The sequence below is a fragment of the Dermacentor andersoni genome, chromosome 8 (assembly GCF_023375885.2).
Source record: "Dermacentor andersoni chromosome 8, qqDerAnde1_hic_scaffold, whole genome shotgun sequence".
NCBI lineage: Eukaryota > Metazoa > Arthropoda > Arachnida > Ixodida > Ixodidae > Dermacentor > Dermacentor andersoni.
In genome coordinates, this window is record NC_092821.1 from 16,997,711 (window position 1) to 17,020,498 (window position 22,788).

The following is a 22,788-nucleotide window of genomic DNA, read 5'->3' on the forward strand; positions in this document are numbered from 1 at the left end:
TTAACACCATCACAATGAATCGCGACGTCCGATACGTCCTAAGCTGAAAACAGAGGTGCACAACCGATGAAGACTGCCGAGACAAAGACGCTGAACATGTGAAGGTGGCGAAGGCCCTGATTCGTTGGTTCTTGATTGCAAGCGCAGCGCGACGTACTTGATTCGCTGTGTTTTGGTGCTTGCCGTGCCATCTCCGCACAACATTAGCAGCTGCACAAGATTTGCAAAGCCTCCGAGATTTGCAACGGGCAAGAAGTCTCGGAGGTTACGTAGAACGGAGAGGCGGCAGCCGCCGCTGCCTTCTGGCTGACCCTGCGCCGGTTAGATTTTTTTCCGATTTTGCCTCCTCTCGCCGTTCTCTCCGTTCCGGAGGCAAGGCAGCCTTGTGTGTAGGCAGTAGGCGCGTTTCTCTGGCTGCGTGCCAGGCGAGCGTAGTTCGAATTATCCGTGAGGGAACTTTCTCGCATTCGAATTAACGGACTTTTTTATACATAGACTTCTGTGGAACTTGGCCGGACCAAATCGTACAGTTCGAATTATCCATAAATTCGAATTATTGAAGTTCGAATTAACGAGCTTTCACTGTATACGCTCATACAAGACTCCTTTGCATCCCTGGATGACGAACGAGATCCTTGCATTAATGAAGCAAAAGATTTCTGGTACCACAAATGGAGGCAACATAAACATAATGGTTACTATTTAGGCCAATTTAAAATTTTAAGAAATAGGACTATATCCCTCATGAGAGCATGAAAAAGGGAATATTATTCCCATCTTATTGAACAATCTCAAGGTAATCTTTAAGAAACTTGGGAGATTCTAAAGGAAGCTGTTGCCAATCCACCTTCACAATGCGTGTTACTTGGCATTATTGATGCATACACCGTGGATAACTTTATAAATTATTTCATTGAAATAAGTCCAACATTAGCAGCACAGTTCTCTCCAGACAGAAACCAATGTCTTTCACACTCTTCATTGAATATGTTTGCTGTTCACAAGATTACTTTAGAGGAAATTCAATACACTGTTGCTAATATGAGTACCAGTAAAGCTAGTGAGTTAGATGGGGTTACAGCACAGTTCGTGAAAGCTAACATTGACATCCTAGTGTTATGTCGTGTACTTAATCATTCATTGCGTACATCAAAGTATCCCACTCGTTTAAAAAAATCTAAGGTCGTACCGATATATAAAGACAGCAATCGCTCTGATCCCTCAAGTTACAGACCTATATCTCTTGAGTATCATAAATAATATTTTTGAAAAAATTGCTGCAAGATGTGCACACATCTTCCTAGAAAAATACCATGCAATTTACCCTGAGCAACATGGATTCAGCTCACACCACTCCACTTCAGCAGCTGTGCTAACTTTAGCACAAAAAATTAACACGGCATTATAGAACAACCTAATTGCAGCTGTAGTTTTCCTTGACCAAAAGAAAGCTTTCGAGTCAGCAGACCACGAGATTTTGCAAATGAAATTAAAACACTAAGGTTTCTGCGGCAAAATATTTAACTTATTTTCTAGTTACTAAGCAAATGCCAACAAGTAGTCATAATGCACAATCTTTCCTCTTCCCTACTAAACATAAAAACAGGGATGCCGCAGGGATCCATTCTCAGGCCTTTGCTGTTTTTGGTGTACATGAATGATCTGTCAAATAAATTCCACAGAGATGCTAATGTACACTGACAATACGGTGATCATAGTTACTGCTAATAATTTTAGAACATAGAACGAATGCAGAACAAAAATACATTTGCAAGTGGTTTTCAGAGAACAAATCAACAAAAACTAGACACAATTTCCCACTCCCATTACAGACCTTTAAATACTGAATCTTTTTGCCTCACAATAAACAACTGTCTGCTTCAGCAGACGTCAGATTTCAAATACTTGGGTGTATTTTTCAGCAGCTACCTTAAATGGCAGTGATATCACTTCAGTATGAACTAAATTAGGGCCTGGGAGCAATGCTGCTAATGGCTAGGAATGTTTTTAATGGCAATATTGTTCAAGTTTATTATATTTCACTTTTTTTTTCATTGTCACCTGTTATATTGCATCGATTCGTGGGAATGGACAGTGTGCCGATGTTTCATGAAATAGAAATCTTGTCTTTGACATCTTGCAACAAAATAGAACTGGCATTAAGTATAAACCCCATGCAAACGATTTTGTGTGCAACAGCGACAAGCAATGTGATGGACATGGCTGTCACATTCAGTCGTACCCCATGCAAGTGACAATTCGGAGCGACGTCTCCCCGGTATTGCCGGTAAGAGGGCAGCGACATACGTGCCAAAAGTTGCACGACACATGCTTTATTAATGTAAGTTGATGTATTTTACTGTAAACAGCAGCATAATATATTTCTGAGGGTCTTGCAATAGGTTTTTATCCTTGCACATATAAAAATTCAATCGTTTGCTCCTTCCATACGACAATCAGTAGTACTTGAGTGATATTTATTAATTTACTTCACATACTGTCAATCCCTCATGGGATTATAACAGGAAGGGCAAGTACATATGGTAGTATTTGTGAACAAAGAATATAAACACATTATATAATCACGAGTGTGTTATTGCAAAGGTTCTGGCTTTGCTAAACAAAAGAATTAAGTACTTCATCACAAATGCAATATTTGGGTACAATATACTATAACGAAGAATCTGAGAAAAGAAGAAACCAAATAAGAAAGAGAAAAAAAAACACCTAAGAACACATGTGATATAAAACACCTAATGAACATGATAGACAGGATGCAGTCATGTGTATAATGCATTATACAAAAAGAACACTTGTAGATTAAAGTGTTAGGCTATGAAGATTGGTAACAAACCGGAGTATGTAAATCAGAGCTGTAAGGCGAGATGTTATTCTGCTGAATTAGCAAATGTATCTAATGAGGAGCTGGTACTAATGGATTCACTCAGTTTATTCCACTCTCTTATCGGTAAAGGAAAGAATGAATTCTTAAAGCAATCGGTATGAAAAGACTAGTCATTGAGTGTCGTGTTTTGTTGCGCTAGCCTGTTTCATTTCTGGAGATATATCTAGAGGTATCAATATTAAGCTTGTTGTGTAGGAGCTGGTACATAAGTTTAGAATGGGCTAGTACAGCTCAGTTTTGTACTGTTAAGATTCCGGCTTTGTTAAGTAGTTCGGTGGGCGAGTCTGTTAGTTTATGTTATTGTTATTCCGTAGAGCTTTCCTTTGTACACCTTCTAGTTTAATTAGTTTTTTAGTGTATGGGAACCAGATAACATTTGCGTACTCAAGGACTGACCTGACGAAAGTTTTGTAAGCCAGAAGTTTTGTATCGGGTGGTGCTAGTCGGAGGTGTCTTCCAAGAAAGAAAAGGCATTTCATTGCAGTTGCTGTAACATTGTTTATATGGGAGTTCCATCTGAAGTCATGTGTTAATGTTAATCCGAGGTACTTCTGTTCATGAACTCGTATTAGTGGCACGGCGTTAACGGTATACCTAAAGCTCGAGTTACTTTTTTTCTGGTGATTGAAAGAACAGCAGGTTTCTTAGTATTACTGGTCATCTGCCAGTGGGCACACCAGTTAGACACAGCTTTCAAGTCGTTGTTTAATGTTATGTGGTCATTAAGTGAGTTAATATTTCGATAAAGAACGCAGTCTGCAAATAGCCTGTTTCCTGTGATTTTTGTAGGTAGGTCAATAAAAACCACTAGCTTTTGGCTATGGGTCTAACCAGTTTTGCCTATTTTTATACATTGTAATCTAGAATGTGTAATAAAAGGAAGAAAGAAAAGAAAAGCTAGTCTCGTCCAGTTTTGCAATTTTTTTTTTTTTCAAATGTTACGGGAGAGAGAACCTACATGATATATATATTTAAATGCAAAGCAGAGCCAAGTATTGATTCGTTCTGGCGGTAAGGCCGGTTTATTCCTTTGCAGTGTAGGCATTGCACTCCTACGCCGCGAAATATAATCAAAAGAATTCCAATGGGTAAAAAATGCACAAGCACAAAGGCACTCAGTTGTGATAACTATTACAACAGTGCACACTTAAAACCACGGACGAAGAATAGACAAACACGAGCAGTAAATTTTCTACCTTCTTCCTTCTTACACTCGTGAGCACCGAGTGCTCCAATCTGGCGTAACCAGCTTACTTGGTAGAAAACTTTTCTTCAGCTGTCGTCGTTTCTCCTCTTCCATCAGAGATGGGACGCCATAGGCGTTGCACTTGGAGAATAGACTTTATGTACAGCATATTTACATTGACCAGGGTGTCTACCAAGTTGACATTTCCAAATTCCCTGAGTTTTCCAGGTTTTCCCTGAGTGCCATTGAAAATTTCCCTGAGTGATGCAGAACTATGTTTTATGTCAAGACGGGCTGAAACCATATCACCCGATGCTGTCACTCTCTAGTAAGCTACAGAAAAAAATTTTAAAAAACCGACTTAATCTAATTTGAATACTAAGGAGTAGTGTTCATGTTATTCAAAAAGAGATCTAATAGAAGGGGGGTTAGTAAAATGCCAGCAAATAAAATGTCTTCAAAAAAGATTGCAAATGGAGCCGGACATTCTCAAATACGAATAAAAAGAGATGGATATAGAAGCAAATATTTTCGAATATGAGCTATTTCTATCAACTGATAGCAAGCTCAGTGGTATTAGGCCCGAACTCTGTCACAATTGAGATTCTCTCTCAACAGCTCGTAAGTGAACCTCAACTGTCCTGACATACTCTCAGCCCGCGCACGACTTTCGAGTATTGTGTTTCACTGCTTTAACGAGTTTATTTTGGTTTGGATGAGAGACACTTGCAGCTCGGCATTAGCCAAAACTTAATTTTTTGAGCGCTGGCTCCTTCAAAACGGCGGCAGCAAGCTTCCTTTCCTGTTTATTTCTCAATGTGTAGGTCATTTCTGTTCTTGTTTTCCTTCCACCACTCGTTCGCCCCAAAGACCATTTGAAGTATCTTGGTCAGTTGCACAGTCTACGGCCGATTTTTCGAACTCCCAGGGGCCGCGAAAACGTCTGAAAAATCAGCCAGTTGAAAAAAAAATAAATGCGTGTCATTTAGTGCCTTTAGGGGCTCAAACCGCCACAGGCACGTTCGAAAACGCTCTGAAGGCCTGTCGGTACACATATTAGGCATCTCGGTGCTCGTACTGGGACAGGAAATACCGGGTGCACACCTGTATAAGGAATGCATACTGTGTTCCGTGGCAATAGCCCCTTCCCACGCTTGTTATGCTTCACTGCAATACTTTTGCGTATGCTTCACCAAGTAACATTTCTGTACAGAGGCAAAGCTAATTTTCAGGAACCGGCATTATGCAACGCACCGTGTTTTCCAAGTTTCTAAGCCAATCGCGAGGACCACAAAGGCGGAGTCCGTGCCATTGCTGACAGCAGCTAATTCTTTCAATAAAAAACTCGGCATCCAACGGCAAGAAGCTTCATAGCGAACATAGAAGTAGCTAGGCCTAACGTTGCCGCAGTGGCTGCCAGCGGATCTCCGTGCGAGAGTGCCGGTTCAAGGTGGCGAAGTAATCAAAATGGCAGCGGTGGTGCCTTTGATTATTGCCGTTTCGGACCTGCGGTCACGGCAAAACGTCCGGAAAATCGGACGGCGAAGAGTTCTTGCGTCGGAAATGTCACACGTTCTGATACGTTGACTCTATGGGGTACGTGGCGGTGCCGCGAAGCCGTCCAATTTATCGGGAAGCCGGAAAGTCGGTCGTTGACTGTACACTGGCAACTCCTCTAGCCGACGACAGAGCGTCAAAGACGATTCATTACGATTCCTGTCTGTTACTCGAGCCAGCATTACCGCGACTTTCGACCCTTTCAATAAAATTGCCGCTAATTTTCCCTGATAGAGGCCCAAATTCCCTGAGTTTTCCCTGACTTTTTCCAGACTACTCAAAATCCCTGAGAATTCCCGGTTTTCCCGGTTGGTAGACACCCTGTTGACAGCTATTTACAGCGGGTCTGACGTAACAACTTGACATAGCCGATAGTGCATAGCACCGTTCGTACGTCAAGACCCTTAGGTTACACTGGGACCGGTGCCTTAACTCGGCAGAGCCGAAAGTGCAGAGCACCTTTCCTGCGCCCGGAACCACCGTGAGAGGTCGGGAGCCAGGTTTTAACCCTTCAGTTGCTCCTCCCGAATCCCCTCACGGCAAATCACGACACCCCAATGACCTGATTGGGTCAACTGGGCTGTCACTCATTGGACACTCTCTTTCTCTCACCCTCTCTCTGCGTTCCTCGGAACATTCAGAGAGATAGAGGGAGAGAAAGGAACCACCAAACAACAAATAAACAAATAACATCCCAACCGTTTCGTCTCCGCGACATATATGGAAAAGCCTCCCGACACTTTGACGAACACTTACGGGAAACGACCATCTGCGTCGCCCCATCCTCGCACCTTAATTAAAACCATCGCGCACTGCGTGCCGCAAAGGGCACCCCTGCCGAAGTGCACCCACCGATTCACCATGCCGTCTTGCGCATGGTTCGTCTCCTCCGGCGGGCCCGTAAAGCTAAGTGCACAGATGGATTTGTCTCGGGTGCCAGCCTGCCTTTCAAAAGACCGCGCGTCGGGTCACCGATCCCTCTGGCTTTAAGCTGCCCCTTTGTACCCCGGGCATGGCCATTGACGCCCTAACGACGCTTTGCCCGTGGTCCGTCCCAGCAGGGCGCCCCCGTCCGCGCTTCCGGGCCAAAGGGCCCCCAACGTCACACCCTTTCCTGCGTTTCACGACCGCACGCGCGACAGGTTAAGATGTCCCGAGGTGTCGGCGCGGGCTATACCTGCCGCCAAAGAGCGCCCCCCGACTCATTACCGAAGCGCCCGGCTGGTTTCACTCTCGGCGAAGCCCAAAAATGGCGACCTCCCACAATTCTGGGGCGAAATTGCCTCTCAGCGTCCATGCTGTTGTCAACATCCTTTACACGAGCGCTGACCCATGACTCATGTTTCTCTATTCTTCGTCTGTGTTTTTTAGTGCGCACTGTTTGTAATAGTTATGAAGATGTACCTACTCACCCAGCTAGCTATCAAACTCAGTTGTGAAACAAACAACGCACTCTGCATGGTAGGTGTGCTCAAACGTCATCGATGCGTACAGACAACATGACGCAAATTTTCAACTAAAATCGAACAGCAATACCACATGCCGCAGCTAACAGCAATCCTCACCCTGAGCTACATTCCCAAGCAACCGCGATATGAGAGATGTCGTCGGGTGAAAATATTAAAGCTGTTAGAAGCACTTGCTTCTAATTTTTCCGATAAAACACAGCGTGATTTAAGCTGCTTACAAATGAGACGAAAACATCGTACTTGTAAAATTAACAACAGTTCTGCATAAAGCAACAGTTTAAGAACCCACGCATAAAACAGATCTAAGCACATGAACTTGTGAAAGCTGGTGCGACGACTTCATAGGCCGCATAAAACGTTCAAAATAAACCCTTCCAAGTGTCAGCAACTTTCACACACAACACGATGCACTCGTACAGGCGTGCATCCTAGCTAAAGCAACATGGTGAAGCGGCAAACGGTAGAAGCGGCAAGTGGTATTCAGAACCTAAGTGAAATGCCTTTAAACTGCATGCTTGCACCGCGGAAAATTCAAGCAAAATTCATCTTCGTCACTTACCAGTGTAAGAAACGACTTTCGTTCCATGAAGTGAACTCGTATTTCGTGTGAGCATACGTTCTCTTATTTCTGCCGTCACTGTTTAATTTCCGCTTGGAGATATTGGTCGCAAATTCGTGGTGTTGGGCATTTTGTTGAGCTCGACGCTTACGACTTTCGCGGTTCGAAATTCGGGCCGCCTTCAAACGCCGTTCTCGTTGTTCCGCCGACTCCGCGTTGACTTGCGCACGGTACTGGGCAGGGCGGGAAGCTCGTCTTGTCGCTAGACGGGCTGCATGCTCTTCGGGGGTCTCCTGGGCACGTCTAACCCGAATGTACTGTCGAGCACGTTCAGCCCATGCTTGGCATTTAGCGATGACTTCGGGATCGGTAGACTCACGTTGTTCTAGACGGCGCTTACGTTGCGCCTCGGTCCTTCTAGCACGCCGTTCAGCTGCAAGATCACGAGATGGGCCTGTTCCATACATACTACTTCACAGCGATGGAGCAGGGACTGTTATTCGGAAGTGTCGGTACGATACGTACACCTCCCGCCGAGTTGTTTGGCTGGACACTCGCGCGCTATATATACTTGTGCCGATGACGTCATTCGCAGCGTTTGTTGGCTGTTTCCCCTGTTTCTGATACTTCTGCAGATATGCTTATTAAGGCCATCCATCATCAGCCGTGGCAGCTGCACCCATAGAGTGAGAAACTGGCTGCACCGTAGAAAACAAACAAGAGCGAACGCTCCCAGACATAGCCCAAACCACGACCTATTGAACTCCAGACCTGCACAGATCTCCCTCCTCCAGCACGCCTGGTCTAGTTCGTCCCTTTTGCCGCTAGGGAAAGAACGTACGAGCAGAGTGGCGCTAGTTATAACCTGTTCGCTGTCGTCTGCTTTTGCGATCTGTTCAGTGCTTGTCTTGCCATTTCGGCAGGCACAAAGCGCTTGTATTGGCGGTAAATGAATAAATTCACAAATATACAAAAGAAGATATATTTGCGAATGCTTTGCGTTTGAATAGTGAAACTAGAAGAGAAGGAGCGGTGCAAGAAATGTAAACAACGAGCATAGGTAGCCGCTGCAATGCTAGATCGACGGCATAAATTTCCCTTCCCTAGCCTCCTTAAGAGACTGGAAAAATTGTTTTAAAAGATTCATAATAATCTAGCTTTTTTTAGTTGATTACAGACAGCCTAATGTCGTAGATGACATTAGGATTTACTGCTGTGCGCCGTAGTGAAAGGCAGATGATCTGGTAAAAGTATAGTAAAAGTATTCACGAGTAAGTCCTCCGCCCGATATGTGCAATAGGCTGATCGATTCTGTTTCAAGGGAAGTTGAGCATATCTTGTTTATAATATCGTTGGATGTCTAGCTCAGCAGAAAGCTTGCAAAAAATTAAGCGATTCCAGTGCTTTAACACGTGCTGCACTGCAGGCCTTAAAAATCGTGTCACGGAACTCTTTTCAAACTGTAAAGCTAGCTTTTCTGCGTGGTACGGCGGCAGCATAACGGTGGTGCTTAAGATAAGTACGCAGTGAAGCTGTGTACGTAATTCACTTTTTGAACTCGCGACGCATTCACAGACAACTTTTAAGAGTTAAAATGAGTGGTAATCGTTCTGTCGTCGAACATTACGATGGCTTCAAGTTTCTAAAGAGCGCAGACGCGAATTTTACAACGTGTACATTGAAACTGATGTGTACGTTGCGAATTCTATAAACAATGCGATTTATAATAATCTGCTTGAAAAAGGCAATAGGAGCGGCTATTTAACGCTATTTTAGAGAGCAGCGGACTACACGCTCCGACATTTTTTAGGTTCGGGCAGTCAACTTTTGGAGCCAAGTGACCGATCAAAGCCTTGTGACATCACTGTCACTGTGTTAGCAAAAATCATCAACTAGAGAAGCAGGTCGTCACAACACAACAGCTGCCGTGCTAATTACAACGCCGTACAGCCGCCCACCGCGTAGCAGACGGATGGATGGATGGATGTTATGAGCGTCCCCTTTGGAACGGGGCGGTGGCTTGCGCCACCAAGCTCTTGCTACTATGCTGCCTAATATTCTACCTAGGTTAACCAATGAAAAAAGAAGAAAAAAAACACTATGAACAACCACGTCCAAACTTTCTGATCCCCTATTGCGAACTGTGCTTTTGTACGTCTCCATCTTTTGTCGTTTCCCTACTTTTCTTCCACCAATCCTCCAATCGCCTCTTACTAATGTTTATTGCGGACCTGTTTGCTTTACCACTGCTCCCGCTGAACCCAAGGGCTTCAAGGAGGCCAGTGGTGCCTAAATCGACCGCTGGGTAGACGTCTTCACATTCTAATAAAATATGCTCCGTCGTTTCCCTAGCTTTACCGCAGCAAGCACATGCTTCTTCTTCCTTCTTATATCTCGCTTTATAGGTGCGTGTTCTAAGGCATCCCGATCTCGCTTCGAAAAGTAATGAGCTTCCCTTTGAGTTATCATAAATGGTTTCTTTCCTGATTTCGTTTTTTGCTCTTAAGTAGTTACTCATGGCAGGTTTCTTTTCCATTGCCGCCACCCATGAGATTAATTCAGCCTCTCTGACTTGCCGCTTGACCTTGCTTGTTGCTGTGTTGCCCACCCCACAGGCCGCATACTTGCTGGTAAGCTTCCTAGTTCTTTTCCTCCACTGTGAATCAATGTTTTGCCTGTACAGATACCTGAACACTCTCCCAGCCCATTCACTTTCTTCCATATTCCTCAGCCGTTCTTCATACTCCATTTTACTGCGAGCTTCCCTCACTTCAAAACTAGTCCAGCCCATATCCCCCTGCACAGCTTCATTTGTAGTCTTCCCGTGAGCGCCTAATGCGAGGCGACCCACTGACCTTTGGTTCCCGTCGAGTCCTGATTGTACCCCTGATTTAAAGCAAACAACCGCATTTCCAAAAGTAAGTCCTGGAACCATTACCCCTTTCCACAGACCTCGGAGGACCTCGTACCTATTGTATCCCCATAGCGCTCTGTGCTTCATTATGGCTGCATTTCTCTTCGCCTTGACTGTTATGGTTTTTTCCTGTGTTTCCATATATCCATTGCCTTCGTTTATCCATATACCAAGGTATTTATATTCTGTTACCCGAGGTATTTCTTGGCCCTGTATCTCCACTGTCTGTTCACTGTTTTCATTGAATACCATAACACCTGATTTTCTAACACTAAATTTCAAACCTAAATTGTTGCCTTCCTGTCCACAGATATTAGCCAGACGTTGCAAATCGCTTTGCTTGTTAGCGAGCAATACAATGTCGTCCGCATAAAATAAACCTGGGAGTTGCTGCTCTATTACTGTACCTGCCTGTATGAGAGATTAAACACGATATTACTTCCTTCTAGCGCCCTCTCCATCCTCACCATGTACATCATAAACAGCAGCGGGGATAAAGGGCACCCCTTCCTCAGTCCCTTGTTGATATGAACTTTCTCCGCGCAACTCATCCCTTCCCATTCAATGCAAACGGTATTTTCTAGGTAAATCTCTCTCAAAAGCTGTAGACAATCGTTACCTAAGCCTTCCCCTTCCAGAATATCCCACAAAATGTTGCGGTCTACGTTGTCGTAGGCTCCTGTAATGTCCAAAAAGGCCACATACAACGGTCTGCTTTCTGCTTTTGATATTTCAATACACTGAGCAAGAACAAACAAGTTATCATCCAAACGCCTACCTATTCTAAAGCCATTCTGAAGTTCTCCCAAAATGCCATTATTCTCTGCCCATGCTTGAAGCTTTAATTTGATTGCCTGCATTGCTAACCTGTATATTACCGATGTAATGGTCAACTGTCTAGACGAGTGAATTCTATCTTTCTCCCCTTTATCTTCATAAATTAAATTCATTCTACTTTGTCGCCAACTGTCTGGTATTCGTCTATCTTTTAAAGTTTTTTCCACTGCTTTCACCAGAGCTTCCTTACTTTTTGGTCCCAATTCATTTATCAGCCTAACGGAAACCTCGTCTAGCCCTGTGGCTGTGCGCTTAGGAATTTTCTCTTCCGCTTTCTTCCAGTCTAAATTTGTCAGCACCAGCTCCTTTTCCACATGGGTCTCTCATGCTCTTTTTTTCTTCAAATACAACCTCGTCCTTGCCTTGGAAAGATTCGGCTGTTACTTTTCGGATGTAATTTATTGCCGCTTCTCCTTCGTCTGTTTTCATCTTCGTCTAGGATATGCTGTTGTATTGTTGTTGAGTTCCTGCCTAATAATTTTATGTGATTCCAAAATATTCTAGGTGCGGCCTTCTTTTTCTCACGTATTTCTGACAACCAACGTTCACTTTCACCTTTTAATTTTGCTTGCACCAGTATTTGAACCACAGACTTTTTCTCCCGGTATATTTCCCCATTTACTGGTTACTTCATCCTGTGGCAACTGCGCCTTCTTTGCCTGTCTGTGCCTGCCAGGCCAAATAAAGGCCAAATGGACTGTAGCGCACCAAGCGGTCAGGTGAACAACTCAACCACATTTCCGTTTTGGTTTTGGACGCGCGCAATTTGAACGCTGGCTAGTACGTGTTACCCCGACTGCGCTGATCGGCGCGGCATGTTTTTGCTTCTACTTCTGAACCGCGCGCAGTCTTGGTGCAAAATAGTGCATTTTAGTAAAATAAATATCATTGCGAGGTACCTTTAAAAGCCTTGATCAAAAGTGTAGTAGGAGTTCATCAAAGTAGGAGTTCTCGCGATCGTGCGACGTTCCGCCGGACGGCTTCAAGCGAAAAAAGTGAATTACAACCTAGTGTCTGGTGTTTAAAGGGGCCCTGAACCACTTTTTATCGAAGTTGAGAAAGCCATTTGAAGTGAAAATAGGCTCTCTCAGAAATACTTTGCCACAAAGAGTACTTCAATGCGTTCAGCAGAAGCGGAGTTATTGGCAATCAAACACGGCCTCCGCTGTGCTCCCGTTCCTTCTTCGATGCGTTGTACTGCGAAGGCTACGGCGGAGTGGGGCATGCACACAACGCTCCGCCTTCTAAATGTCACCGTGGCCCGCTGTTCAAATTTGGTTTTGGATGTTAACGCAGACGCCACGACTTCCGCCTTGGGTGCCTACGACGAGCTAAACAAGCCAAACGCGGTTGACCTCAGCGAGCCGCAGTGCGCTTAGCCAGTGGACTCGTGGCGGCACCTCACTTCGACCGCGGTACAAATGGACCATACAGACAAACACAGACATCTGGCGCACATCGACCTCAAAGAAAAACAGTCTATAGTGCTATATGCGAAACAAACTGGAACCTGGCAGTGAACCATACTACAGGGGACGCACACCGAGCTCACTACTCTTCCAAGCTCGCAGAGGATCACTGGCCACTCAACAACGACGACATTAACTGTTCGACTCAGTTTAAATTTTACTCATCATCATCATCATCATCATCATCAGCCTGGTTACGCCCACTGCATGGTAAAGGCCTCTCCCATACTTCTCCAACTACCCCGGTCATGTACTAATTGTGGCCATGTTGACCCTCCAAACTTCCTAATCTCATCTGCCCACCTAACTTTCTGTCGCCCTCTGCTACGCTTCCCTTCCCAGTCCGTAACCCTTAATGGCCATCGGTTATTTTCTCTCCTCATTACATGTCCTGTCCATGCCCATTTCTTTTTCTTGATTTCAACTAAGATGTCATTAACGCGCGTTTGTTCCCTCACCCAATCTGCTCTTTTCTTATCCCTTAACGTAACACCTATCATTCTTCTTTCCATAGCCTGTTGCGTCACCATCAATTTAAGTAGAACCCTTTTCGTAAGCCTCCAGGTTTCTGCCCCGTAGGTGAGTACTGGTAAGACACAGCTATTATACACTTTTCTCTTGAGGGATAATGGCAACCTGCTGTTCATGATCTGAGAATGCCTGCCAAACGCACCCCAGCCCATTGTTATTCTTCTGATTATTTCAGTTTCATGATCCAGATCCGCGGTCACTATCTGCCCTAAGTAGATGTATTCCCTTACCACTTCCAGTGCCTCGCTACCTATCGTAAACTGCTGTTCTCTTCCGAGACTTTTAAACATTACTTTAGTTTTCTGCAGATTAATTTTCAGACCCACCCTTCTGCTTTGCCTCTCCAGGTCAGTGAGCATGCATTGCAATTGGTTTCCTGAGTTACTAAGCAAGGCAATATCATCAGCGAATCGCAAGTTGCTAAGGTATTCTCCATCAACCTTTATCCCCAATTCTTCCCAATCCAGGTCTCTGAATACCTCCTGTAAACAAGCTGTGAATAGCATTGGAGAGATTGTATCTCCCTGCCTGATGCCTTTCTTTATTGGGATTTTGTTGCTTTCTTTATGGAGGACTACAGTGGCTGTGGAGCCGCTATAGATATCTTTCAGTATTTTTACATACGGCTCGTCTACACCCTGATTCCGCAATGCCTCCATGACTGCTGAGGTTTCGACTGAATCAAACGCTTTCTCGTAATCAATGAAAGCTATATATAATGGTTGGTTATATTTCGCACATTTCTCTATCACCTGATTGATAGTGTGAATATGATCTATTGTTGAGTAGCCTGGAAACCTGCCTGGTCCTTTGGTTGACGGAAGTCTAAGGTGTTCCTGAATCTATTTGCAATTACCTTAGTAAATACTTTGTAGGCAACGGACAGTAAGCTGATCGGTCTATAATTTTTCAAGTCTTTGGCGTCCCCTTTCTTATGGATTAGGATTATGTTAGCGTTCTTCCAAGATTCCGGTACGCTTGAGGTCATGAGGCATGGTGTATACAGGGCGGCTAGTTTTTCTAGAACAACCTGCCCACCATCCTTCAACAAATCTGTTGTTACCTGATCCTCTCCAGCTGCCTTCCCCCTTTGCATAGCTCCCAAGGCTTTCGTTACTTCTTCCGGTGTTACTTGTGGGATTTCGAATTCCTCTAGACTATTCTCTCTTCCATTATCATCGTGGGTGCCACTCGTACTGTATAAATCTCTATAGAACTTCTCAGCCACTTGAACTATCTCATCCATATTAGTAATGATATTGCCGGCTTTAAATGATATTGCCGGCTTTCTCAGACTCAGACAAATCTTTACTCAGACTCAGACAAATCTTTATTTTTGTTTGGGATAGCCGCCGAGGGCGGCTTTGCTCGAGTGAGTTGGCGGACTTGCTTGTTGAGCCTAAGGACGTAGGCCTAGCGATGAGACCGAAGAAAGGGAAGGCTGCGGGGGACGGGGAGCAAGTGCAGTGCGACGAGTGCCTGCGCTGGTGCTTCCTCGACGAGACCAGTTTCCAGAGTTTAGCAGACGCGGAGGGGTCTAGCTTTACGTGCAGGCTGTGCGAGGGTGTCAGGGAAGCAGTCCAAAAACTGGAAGGAACTTGGGCAGCCAAGTTCGAAAGGATTAAAGCAGATCTGAAGGAGGAACGGGAGAAGCGGGTAGCACTGCAACCGAAAGTTGGCGATTTGATCAAGGTGGAAGCGGTCCAGGCCGTGCAATTAGTAAGGACCGTGACCGAGCTTGGAGAAGAGAAGGAAAGGAGCGCTGAACTGGAAAGGCGGCTCGATGCGCTTGAGACGCGGGCAGCAGAGAATGATGGGTCGGGACATCAAGCCGGTGAGAAAAGCCCAGAAAGTAGGGTAGACCCTACAGGCGAAGTGGGAGGCAGGGTGGCAAAGCAAGCGGTCGTCGGCTCGCCGCCGGGGAGTCGGCATAGTTATAGTGAAGCAGCGCAACACACCCTGAGTGAGGCGACGCTGCAGCCACAGGGGTGCCAGCGGGTGCGAATAGAAGAGGGGAACAAGCTAACCCCAAGGAATGAGGTCATAGTCAATGATAAGAGGAAGCATAATCTGGATGTTAGGAGGGATGAAGGGAATGCCCTAGTACTTATCGGTGGTGACTCAAATATGAGAAGGTGCAAAAGAGCTATAATGGAGCGTGCAAAGGGTGATAAGCGGTTAGCAGTCGGAGTGTTCCCAGGCAGGACAATGGATGCAGTACTGAGGGAGACAAAAAGCAAGCTTTCTAAGAATGTTGCAGGGTGCAATTTGGTAGTGGTAGCGGCGGGGCTAAATGATGTCCTGAATGGTGAAGCCGCAAAAGTAGGGGAAAGATTAGTGGAGGGAGTTGACGATTTAAGGGCGATAGCACAAGTACAGATCATGGTATGTAGTGGAGAAGATTCTGTTAGAGCAGTTTCGCAACTGTCTCCCAGAGCAGGAAAGGAATTGGTTACAGGACTGGGGCAACATGACTTCTGCGATGAAAACGGCCGAACTCGTTGAGGAGTAGGCATCGCGCCGAAAGCTTAGCAGCATTCTAGGAGTTGATATATGGCCTACAATTCCAAAACAAGTGCGAATAACCGTTATGTGAAGCACCCTTCAGGCCCTTGAGTTGAGAGAGAGGAAGAAAAAAGGTCCCTTCAGGTAAAAATGAAAGAAAGGACTACAGTGAACCGAGTAAAAAAGTGACCAACGCACAAAAGGCAAAGAACACTTTTGAGACTAGGCAGCCGCTATAGCGGTATATATAGCGGTAAACTGCACAAAGGAAATGGTTGCATTTTCGTACATCAATGACTGCAAAGAAAACTGCAAAGTTGTAGGAGCCTTACATGCATGGCCTGGTAGTAAAGGCGAAACCATCCAGAGCACTGCATGACTCTGCGGCAAAAATGAATGTCGTCCATCCATTGTATGTGCCACCATCCTACTACTCAGGCCAATGCACATGGATCTGCCACGTGGTGGAAGAAAAGAGTGTGTGCTGCCACTCGCGACAGTGGTCATTGAGGGTCCTTTCGGAAAGCGAACACCTGAAGCTGCGGTTTGTTTGCAAACAGATCAAATATGTTATTGCGAGAAAGGGGCATTATTTTCGGTGACCAGGTTGTACAAGCATTAAACCCTTCAAAGGCGCAAGAATTCGCAACTCAACTCACTTCCGAGCGTTACACTATGGAGGAAACACCCAATAAGACTATGGTAGAAACGGATGAATGCAGTGCGAACTACCGCAATAACAAGATACCCGAGACCGGTCAGCTGGAGAATCAGTCTCGCGAACTGCAGAACGAGGAGGTCCTTGAGAACATGTTATTGCCACCAGTGTCAAGTAGTTTTACTACACTTCTAAGTGGGAATAGAGAAGAGTTGGCTACTGAGCAGGTGGAGGACCCCACCATTCAGGAGATCAGAGAGTGCCAGAAAACAAGTACTCCAGCAAAGAAGAATATTTCCTTCCAGCTGAGAAGCGGTGTGTTGTATCACTTATACAAGGATAAGCGCGGTGGAGTGAAGTCAGCTACTGGTTCCCCAAAAGTATCATGCAGACTTGTTGCCGCTCTCCCATGAGAGTTCGTGGTCGTGTCACCTTGGAACCAGGAAAACAAAGCAGAGGTTGTTACAAGAGTATTTTGGCCTGGATGTTTTAAGGATGTCTTTCCACCTATCCTGCATCGGAAAGGTGCAGGAGAAGTGGAAAGCACTGATGGTGTTAGTACCGATTATTTAGTAAAGCAATGAAGGGGGCTAGTTGGTGAATGTTCATGGTTATATTGCGCTTAGTTTAACATTGACGATATTAAGTGAAGGACAGGACCTGGACCTACGTAGCGCAATGTATGTCCACGTCCTGTCTCTAATTGCGCTACGTACGTCCACGTCCTGTCCTTCACTTAATATCGTCAGTGTAAAACTAAGCGCAATATAACCATGAACCGATTATTTACTGAGCTGTTTCAGCGGTTAGTGATAGATGTAGTTGGGCCACTTCCTGTGAAAGAGACAGTGCACCGGTACATTCTATGTTATGCCCCACCACAAAGTTTCCAGAAGCGCTTGCACTACGTGAGGTGATGTCAGAGGGTGTTGAGGGTTCATTGTTGATCTTTTTTCGAGTTGGCTTCCCTTCTGAAATCCAAAGTGATCAAGGCATCGTGTTCACAAGTGTCCTCACGACATCATTTCTAGAGCGATGTGGCATAAAAAATATAGTGCATAGCTCAATCCTTCATACACAGAGCAAGAGTGTAGAAAGGTGGCATTCCGTTCTTAAGTGCATCCTTAGAGGACTGTATTATGAAAATAAGCGCAACTGGGACGCATGCCCACCAGCAGCACTTTTCAATTTGCAGTCGGCACCACATGAATCTACTGGTTTCAGCCCCGCCGAGTTGGTTTATGGAAAGTCACTGCGCTCACCTTTGCAAATGTGGTGTGGGAAATGCTGGAAGCGCGTGGTGAGGACTCTATTGTGGTGGAGTTTGTTTTGAACTTGCTGAAGCGTCTGCATAATGCAAAATAACTTGTGGAGGCCAGCATGAACTCAGCTCAGGTGCGATCCAAAGTCTACTATGATAGCACCGCCCATCAGAGAACATTCTGTATAGGTGACAAGGTAATGTTACTAAGAGCCTCAAGGCAAAACAGGTGCGAAGTACAGTGGGAAAGGCCCGATGAAGTGGTTGCAAAGCTCTGACATCAACTATGTGGTGAAAACTCAGGGAAACGTAAATAGGTGCGCATTTTACCATCATAACCTAATGAAACCTTATGTGCAAAGAGAGGCTGTGGTGAATATGACCCTTCAAGAGATGAGGACAACCCGGTCTGTATAAGTGTAGGGGGAAGTAGCACTCAAGAACTCCTGAAGAGGACTGAGGAGAGAGAGAAACTAAAGGAAACCCAATTGTCTGATATCGGTGAAATTACAGCAGGGTTTGATGAATGGTTCATCGACAAACCAGGTAGAACTGATTTGACTGAGCACGATATTGAGCTGACATCCAAGGAGCCGGTGCAATCAAAGTGTTTTCGATTCTCTCCTAGGCACAGAAATCCTTGACAGGGAAGAGAAGCGCATGCTCGAATTGGGAGTAACTAAGCCTTCCCAGAGCGAATACGCTTCACCTATAATCTTGGTGGAAGCTCTGGGTAAACACACAAGGCCCGTAGTAGACTATTGGAAATTGAATGCTCTCACCAAGGATGAAGTGTATCCAATTCCAAATATTGAGGAGAGGGTGAAACAAGTGAGTCAAGCAGCCTATGTGACTATGCTAGATCTTACTCGAGGGTACTGGCAAGTACTGCTCACTGAGCGAGCCAGCAGATATGCGTCATTCGTCATACCAACAGGCAGCTCTCAACCGACAATGATGACCTTCGGACTCAAAAATGCTCCCTCTTCTTTTTCACGCATCGTGGATAGGATTCTAAAGGGTTGTGAAGCATTTGCCTTGCCCTATTTAGACGACATTGCAGTCTATTCTGATTCATGGGCAAACCCTTTGGTGCATATTACAGTGGTGCTCAGCCGTTTACATCAAGCTGGGCCCACCGTAAATGCCAAGAAGCGTTGTCTTGCAAGGGCGACCGTGCACTACCTAGGTCCCTACATAGGTCAAGGTTTTAGGAAACCTAGTGAGGTTAAAATATCAGCGGTAGCAGGCTATCCTCGAATGAAAACCAAGTCGGACATTCAGGAATTTTTGGGGCTCACTAGGTATTATATTTAGTACATCCGGGATTATTCAATTTGGCAAGCCCCGTGACTGATGCTCTCCGCGGAACAGAAGGCAGTTCTCGTGCAGGCATCACCTCGAGCGGTACACTTGGTCTTGAGGCTGGCAGCTTACAGTTACCAGCTGATTTACAGTCCGGGAAAGGACCTGGGACTTGCTGATGCCCTGAGCCGCCTGCCTCTGCCTGAGGTGCCTGATGCCGTTCCAGAACCTGCTGAAGTGTTCATGCTGGAGCACACCTACCCGGAGGTGCTCTCCAGATCTGCGGTATCGCAAGCGACCTGCCAGGACCCAGTCCTGTCTCAGGTGGTCAAGGTGGTGTCCGGCGGGGAGGAATTGGTTCAGCAGGCCTATAGCCACAAGGCCGCTGAGCTGAGCTTGCAGCAGGGCTGCCTATTGTGGGGTTCCAGGGTGATCCCACAAAGTCTCCGGTCTCAAGTCCTACAGTTGCTGCATGTGGGTCATCCTGGTGTGGAAAAGACCAAGACCCGGTCCCATGTTTGGTGGCCTGGCCTGGACCAGGACATCACTGACATGGTGCAGAGCTGCCAAATCTGCCAGGAACATCAGACGGTGTCTTTGCCAGAGTCGAGAGTTCCAGTTTTCGCCAGGAACTTTCGTCCTGGCCCGCCCTAGTCCGCTGGAGAGGTGGTGTCTCCTGCCAGTGCTTCATCGCTGCTCGTCCACATGCCAGAGGGGGCCTGTGGCACAGACACGCCGACCCCGTCAGGCCTCGCCTAGGGACCTGAGCAGCACCCTCGACTGCCACTTCAGAGTTCCAGCCCGCAGGAGGACTAGCAACAACACCAGTCGCTTCCAGCGGAGTACCGCCTACCTCGGAGGCGGCAAGCATTGCCAGTGATGCGGCGCCCGTTGGGCTGGTGTCAAGTTCGGCACCACTCACTGTGGGCCCTCTGGACAGAGCAAGGCTGGCTCAGGCAACACCCAGCCCATCAACACCGGTGTTGATGCCCAGGCGCAGTACTCAACCGCGGAGGGCGCCGGACTGTTACTCGCCTGGATAGCAGCCACCGTCAACTTGTCTGGGACGGCGGCAGAGCCTTATGCTCTGAACATGGACGTTTGTTTCTTTTAGTTAACAAACTGGGGGTAAGGAGGTGGAATAAGCATGTGATGCCCCTTCGGGCATAATTTTCGTTGGCCTGCCAGGCTCTGTAGGCAACATTGGTCACCGCACCCAATAAACACCGACAAGCAGAGCTGCTCGGCTGTGCTCGTCGGTGTTTATTGGGTCATCGTTCGTCACCACCATGCTGCGGAGCACGTGTCTAACGGAGGGTGCCTAGAGCCTCCCTATTTCACGAACCTGGGCGGATCGTGACAAGAACCGAAAATGCAGCTTGGGATGAAAAGAAGGAAACTGCCTTAAGCCTGAAGGCTGTATTGATTAGCTGTCTGGTGTTGCTAGCTCCCGATTTTTGAAAGCATATTTAGCGCCAGCGAACAAGGACAGAAGGGAGACGACGCCGCAATGTGCTATGCGAATGTGGTGTCATCTCCCTTCTGTCCTAGTTCGCTGGTGCTAAATATGCTTTCCAAGTCAGTTTACCAACACGCCTAACAAATGGCAACTCCCAATTTTGACCGAGAACTTATGGTCTAGCGTGATGCCAGTGATCGAGGACTAGGTGCCGTTCTCTGCCAGAGGGATGACGACAGTAACGAACATCCCATGCTCTATCTGAGCCGAAAACTGAGCTCCTGTGAGATGGCATACTAGGCATTGGAAAAAGAATGTGTTTGTATTGTGCGGGCCATTCAGGAATTGCTATGCTATGTCGGGGGCGCACAATTCACCGTAGAGACGGACCGCTGTCCCCTGGCCAGGCTGCAAACCGCGACATCAAAGAACTGTCACCTCCAGGGGTGGAGCCGCATTCTACGGTAATATCATGTTGACATAAAGTACAAGAAGGGCAAATTGAATGGAAACGCGGATGCACTTAGTCACTCTTTCTAGGGGGTCTGGTGTTACTTTTCCCCATTACTCAAAATTGCTACTTAAGCTTTATTTGTGAGATTGTGTGTATAGGTGCATAACACAGCTCGTCTGGTTTATCAGCACAAGCGAGTCCACATAGTTTTGAATACGTGAACTTCGCAACGAGCTACTAAAGAAAAATCGACTGCCATCCCTCTTTTGACCTGGTTTGTTCAGAGAGGGCCGAGTGCTTGCTTGCGAAGACAGCTCGGAGAATCTGGTCAGCAGCATATTCGACAATGTGGCAATCGACAGTGAGTTTCTGGCATTCATCTGCAGTAAATGAAGTTTTCTCTCCGTGCAGCAGCAGTGTCTGCTGCCCTCTGTGACTATATTGGCAGGGGAGGAAGCTGTTATGACTGGCATAGACAACATGCTGTTGGTCAGGCGGAAGAGTACAATGTGAGAGCCACACTGGTAGATAGCCGGAGGACAGTTTCCATGCGATGCTGGGTGCAGCTAATTTTCCCGTAACCAGCTCCCCTTGTCAGAGAAGAAGCAACACAAAAGGAAGAGAGAGTTGCTACTCAAGGAGGTGGGGGGGGGGGAGACGACGCGAAGAGCTCATGGACGTTTCCTGGAAGAAACCACGAACTGGTGCCTGCCCTATACTGAGAAGCAGCAGAGAAGACCACCTGGGAGTAAAAGGTCTCTCCCATAGCCACGGCCAGACTCTCTCTCTGCATTTGTGCCCGCTAGAACTTGCTGGGAGTGTGGGGTCGCCGATCCGATATTCTATCTGAAACAGTGTTGTATATGCTTCTTGATTGGCAGGTGCCCTTGTGAGTTGTGTGATTGGCTAACGCCAGGAAAGAGGGTTGGAACAGAGGTGTTACAATGATGGTGCAGAGAGGAGAGAAGCTGCTCTGGGGCATGGAAATGAGGCCGATACAGATGTTCGTTGCTGAACACTTGACCTTTTTCTGTTGTGCAGTGAAGCTGTATATGGCTAGCCGATTCGTCTGTCCGTCCATCTGTTGCCTGTACGCTGATAACTCTGGCACAACCCGATGCGCATGCGCTAAAAAAAATAGAGGCACGGGAATGGCTGCGCCAGTAGTGATGTCGTTGCTCTTCATTGCAGCCGAGTGTGCATGCAGCAGTTTCTCTCGGGCTTTGAAATGGGTAGGCCACAAGTCATACGTACTCCTGAAGAGCAGGCAGCTTTCGATCTGTAACATAACGAGCAGAACAGGGAACGAGCTCATCTACACCGTGCCGATTCTGCAGTCTGGGCGCAAGAACAGGCTCGTGCAGCCGAGCACAAGGAACAACTACGTACCAAGGGTCCGGCAGCCTACCAAGCCGTCGTTTAATGAATCGTTGGGATTAACCCAGTGACAAACACCGGGGCCGCACGTTGCAGCTTCGCTGGTTAACCATCTGTACACAGTGCTTGGGCGGTGATTTTTTTCCCTTTTTAACGATGTGAATAAGTTTTGTTCAAGTGCCAGTAAACCTATTGGTTATCGCTTTGCCTACTTCCAAGACCACTGATTTCTTCAACTCGAAGCCTTCGCCGTGCTACCATATGGAGCCGTGTTCAAGACATTACCTAGCGCCACAATATCTATATCTATACATATATATATATATATATATATACAGTCGA

General features: G+C 46.4%; 1 protein-coding gene across 4 annotated transcripts in view; it reads right to left on the reverse strand.

Moving 5' to 3' along the window:
• The window catches only part of LOC126526730 (uncharacterized), a 94,829-nt gene that overhangs the window by 56,113 nt on the left and 15,928 nt on the right, over positions 1-22,788 (reverse strand). Inside the window, exon 1 of one of the 4 annotated variants that reach the window (XM_055068266.2) lies at positions 7,677-8,452. The exons of the other annotated variants lie outside the window; for them this stretch is intronic. Within the exon in view, the coding sequence (XP_054924241.1) occupies positions 7,677-8,143 (467 nt within the window). The 5' untranslated portion in view covers positions 8,144-8,452. Of the gene's footprint in view, positions 1-7,676; positions 8,453-22,788 lie in introns of those variants that run through there. 4 annotated transcript variants of the gene reach the window in all.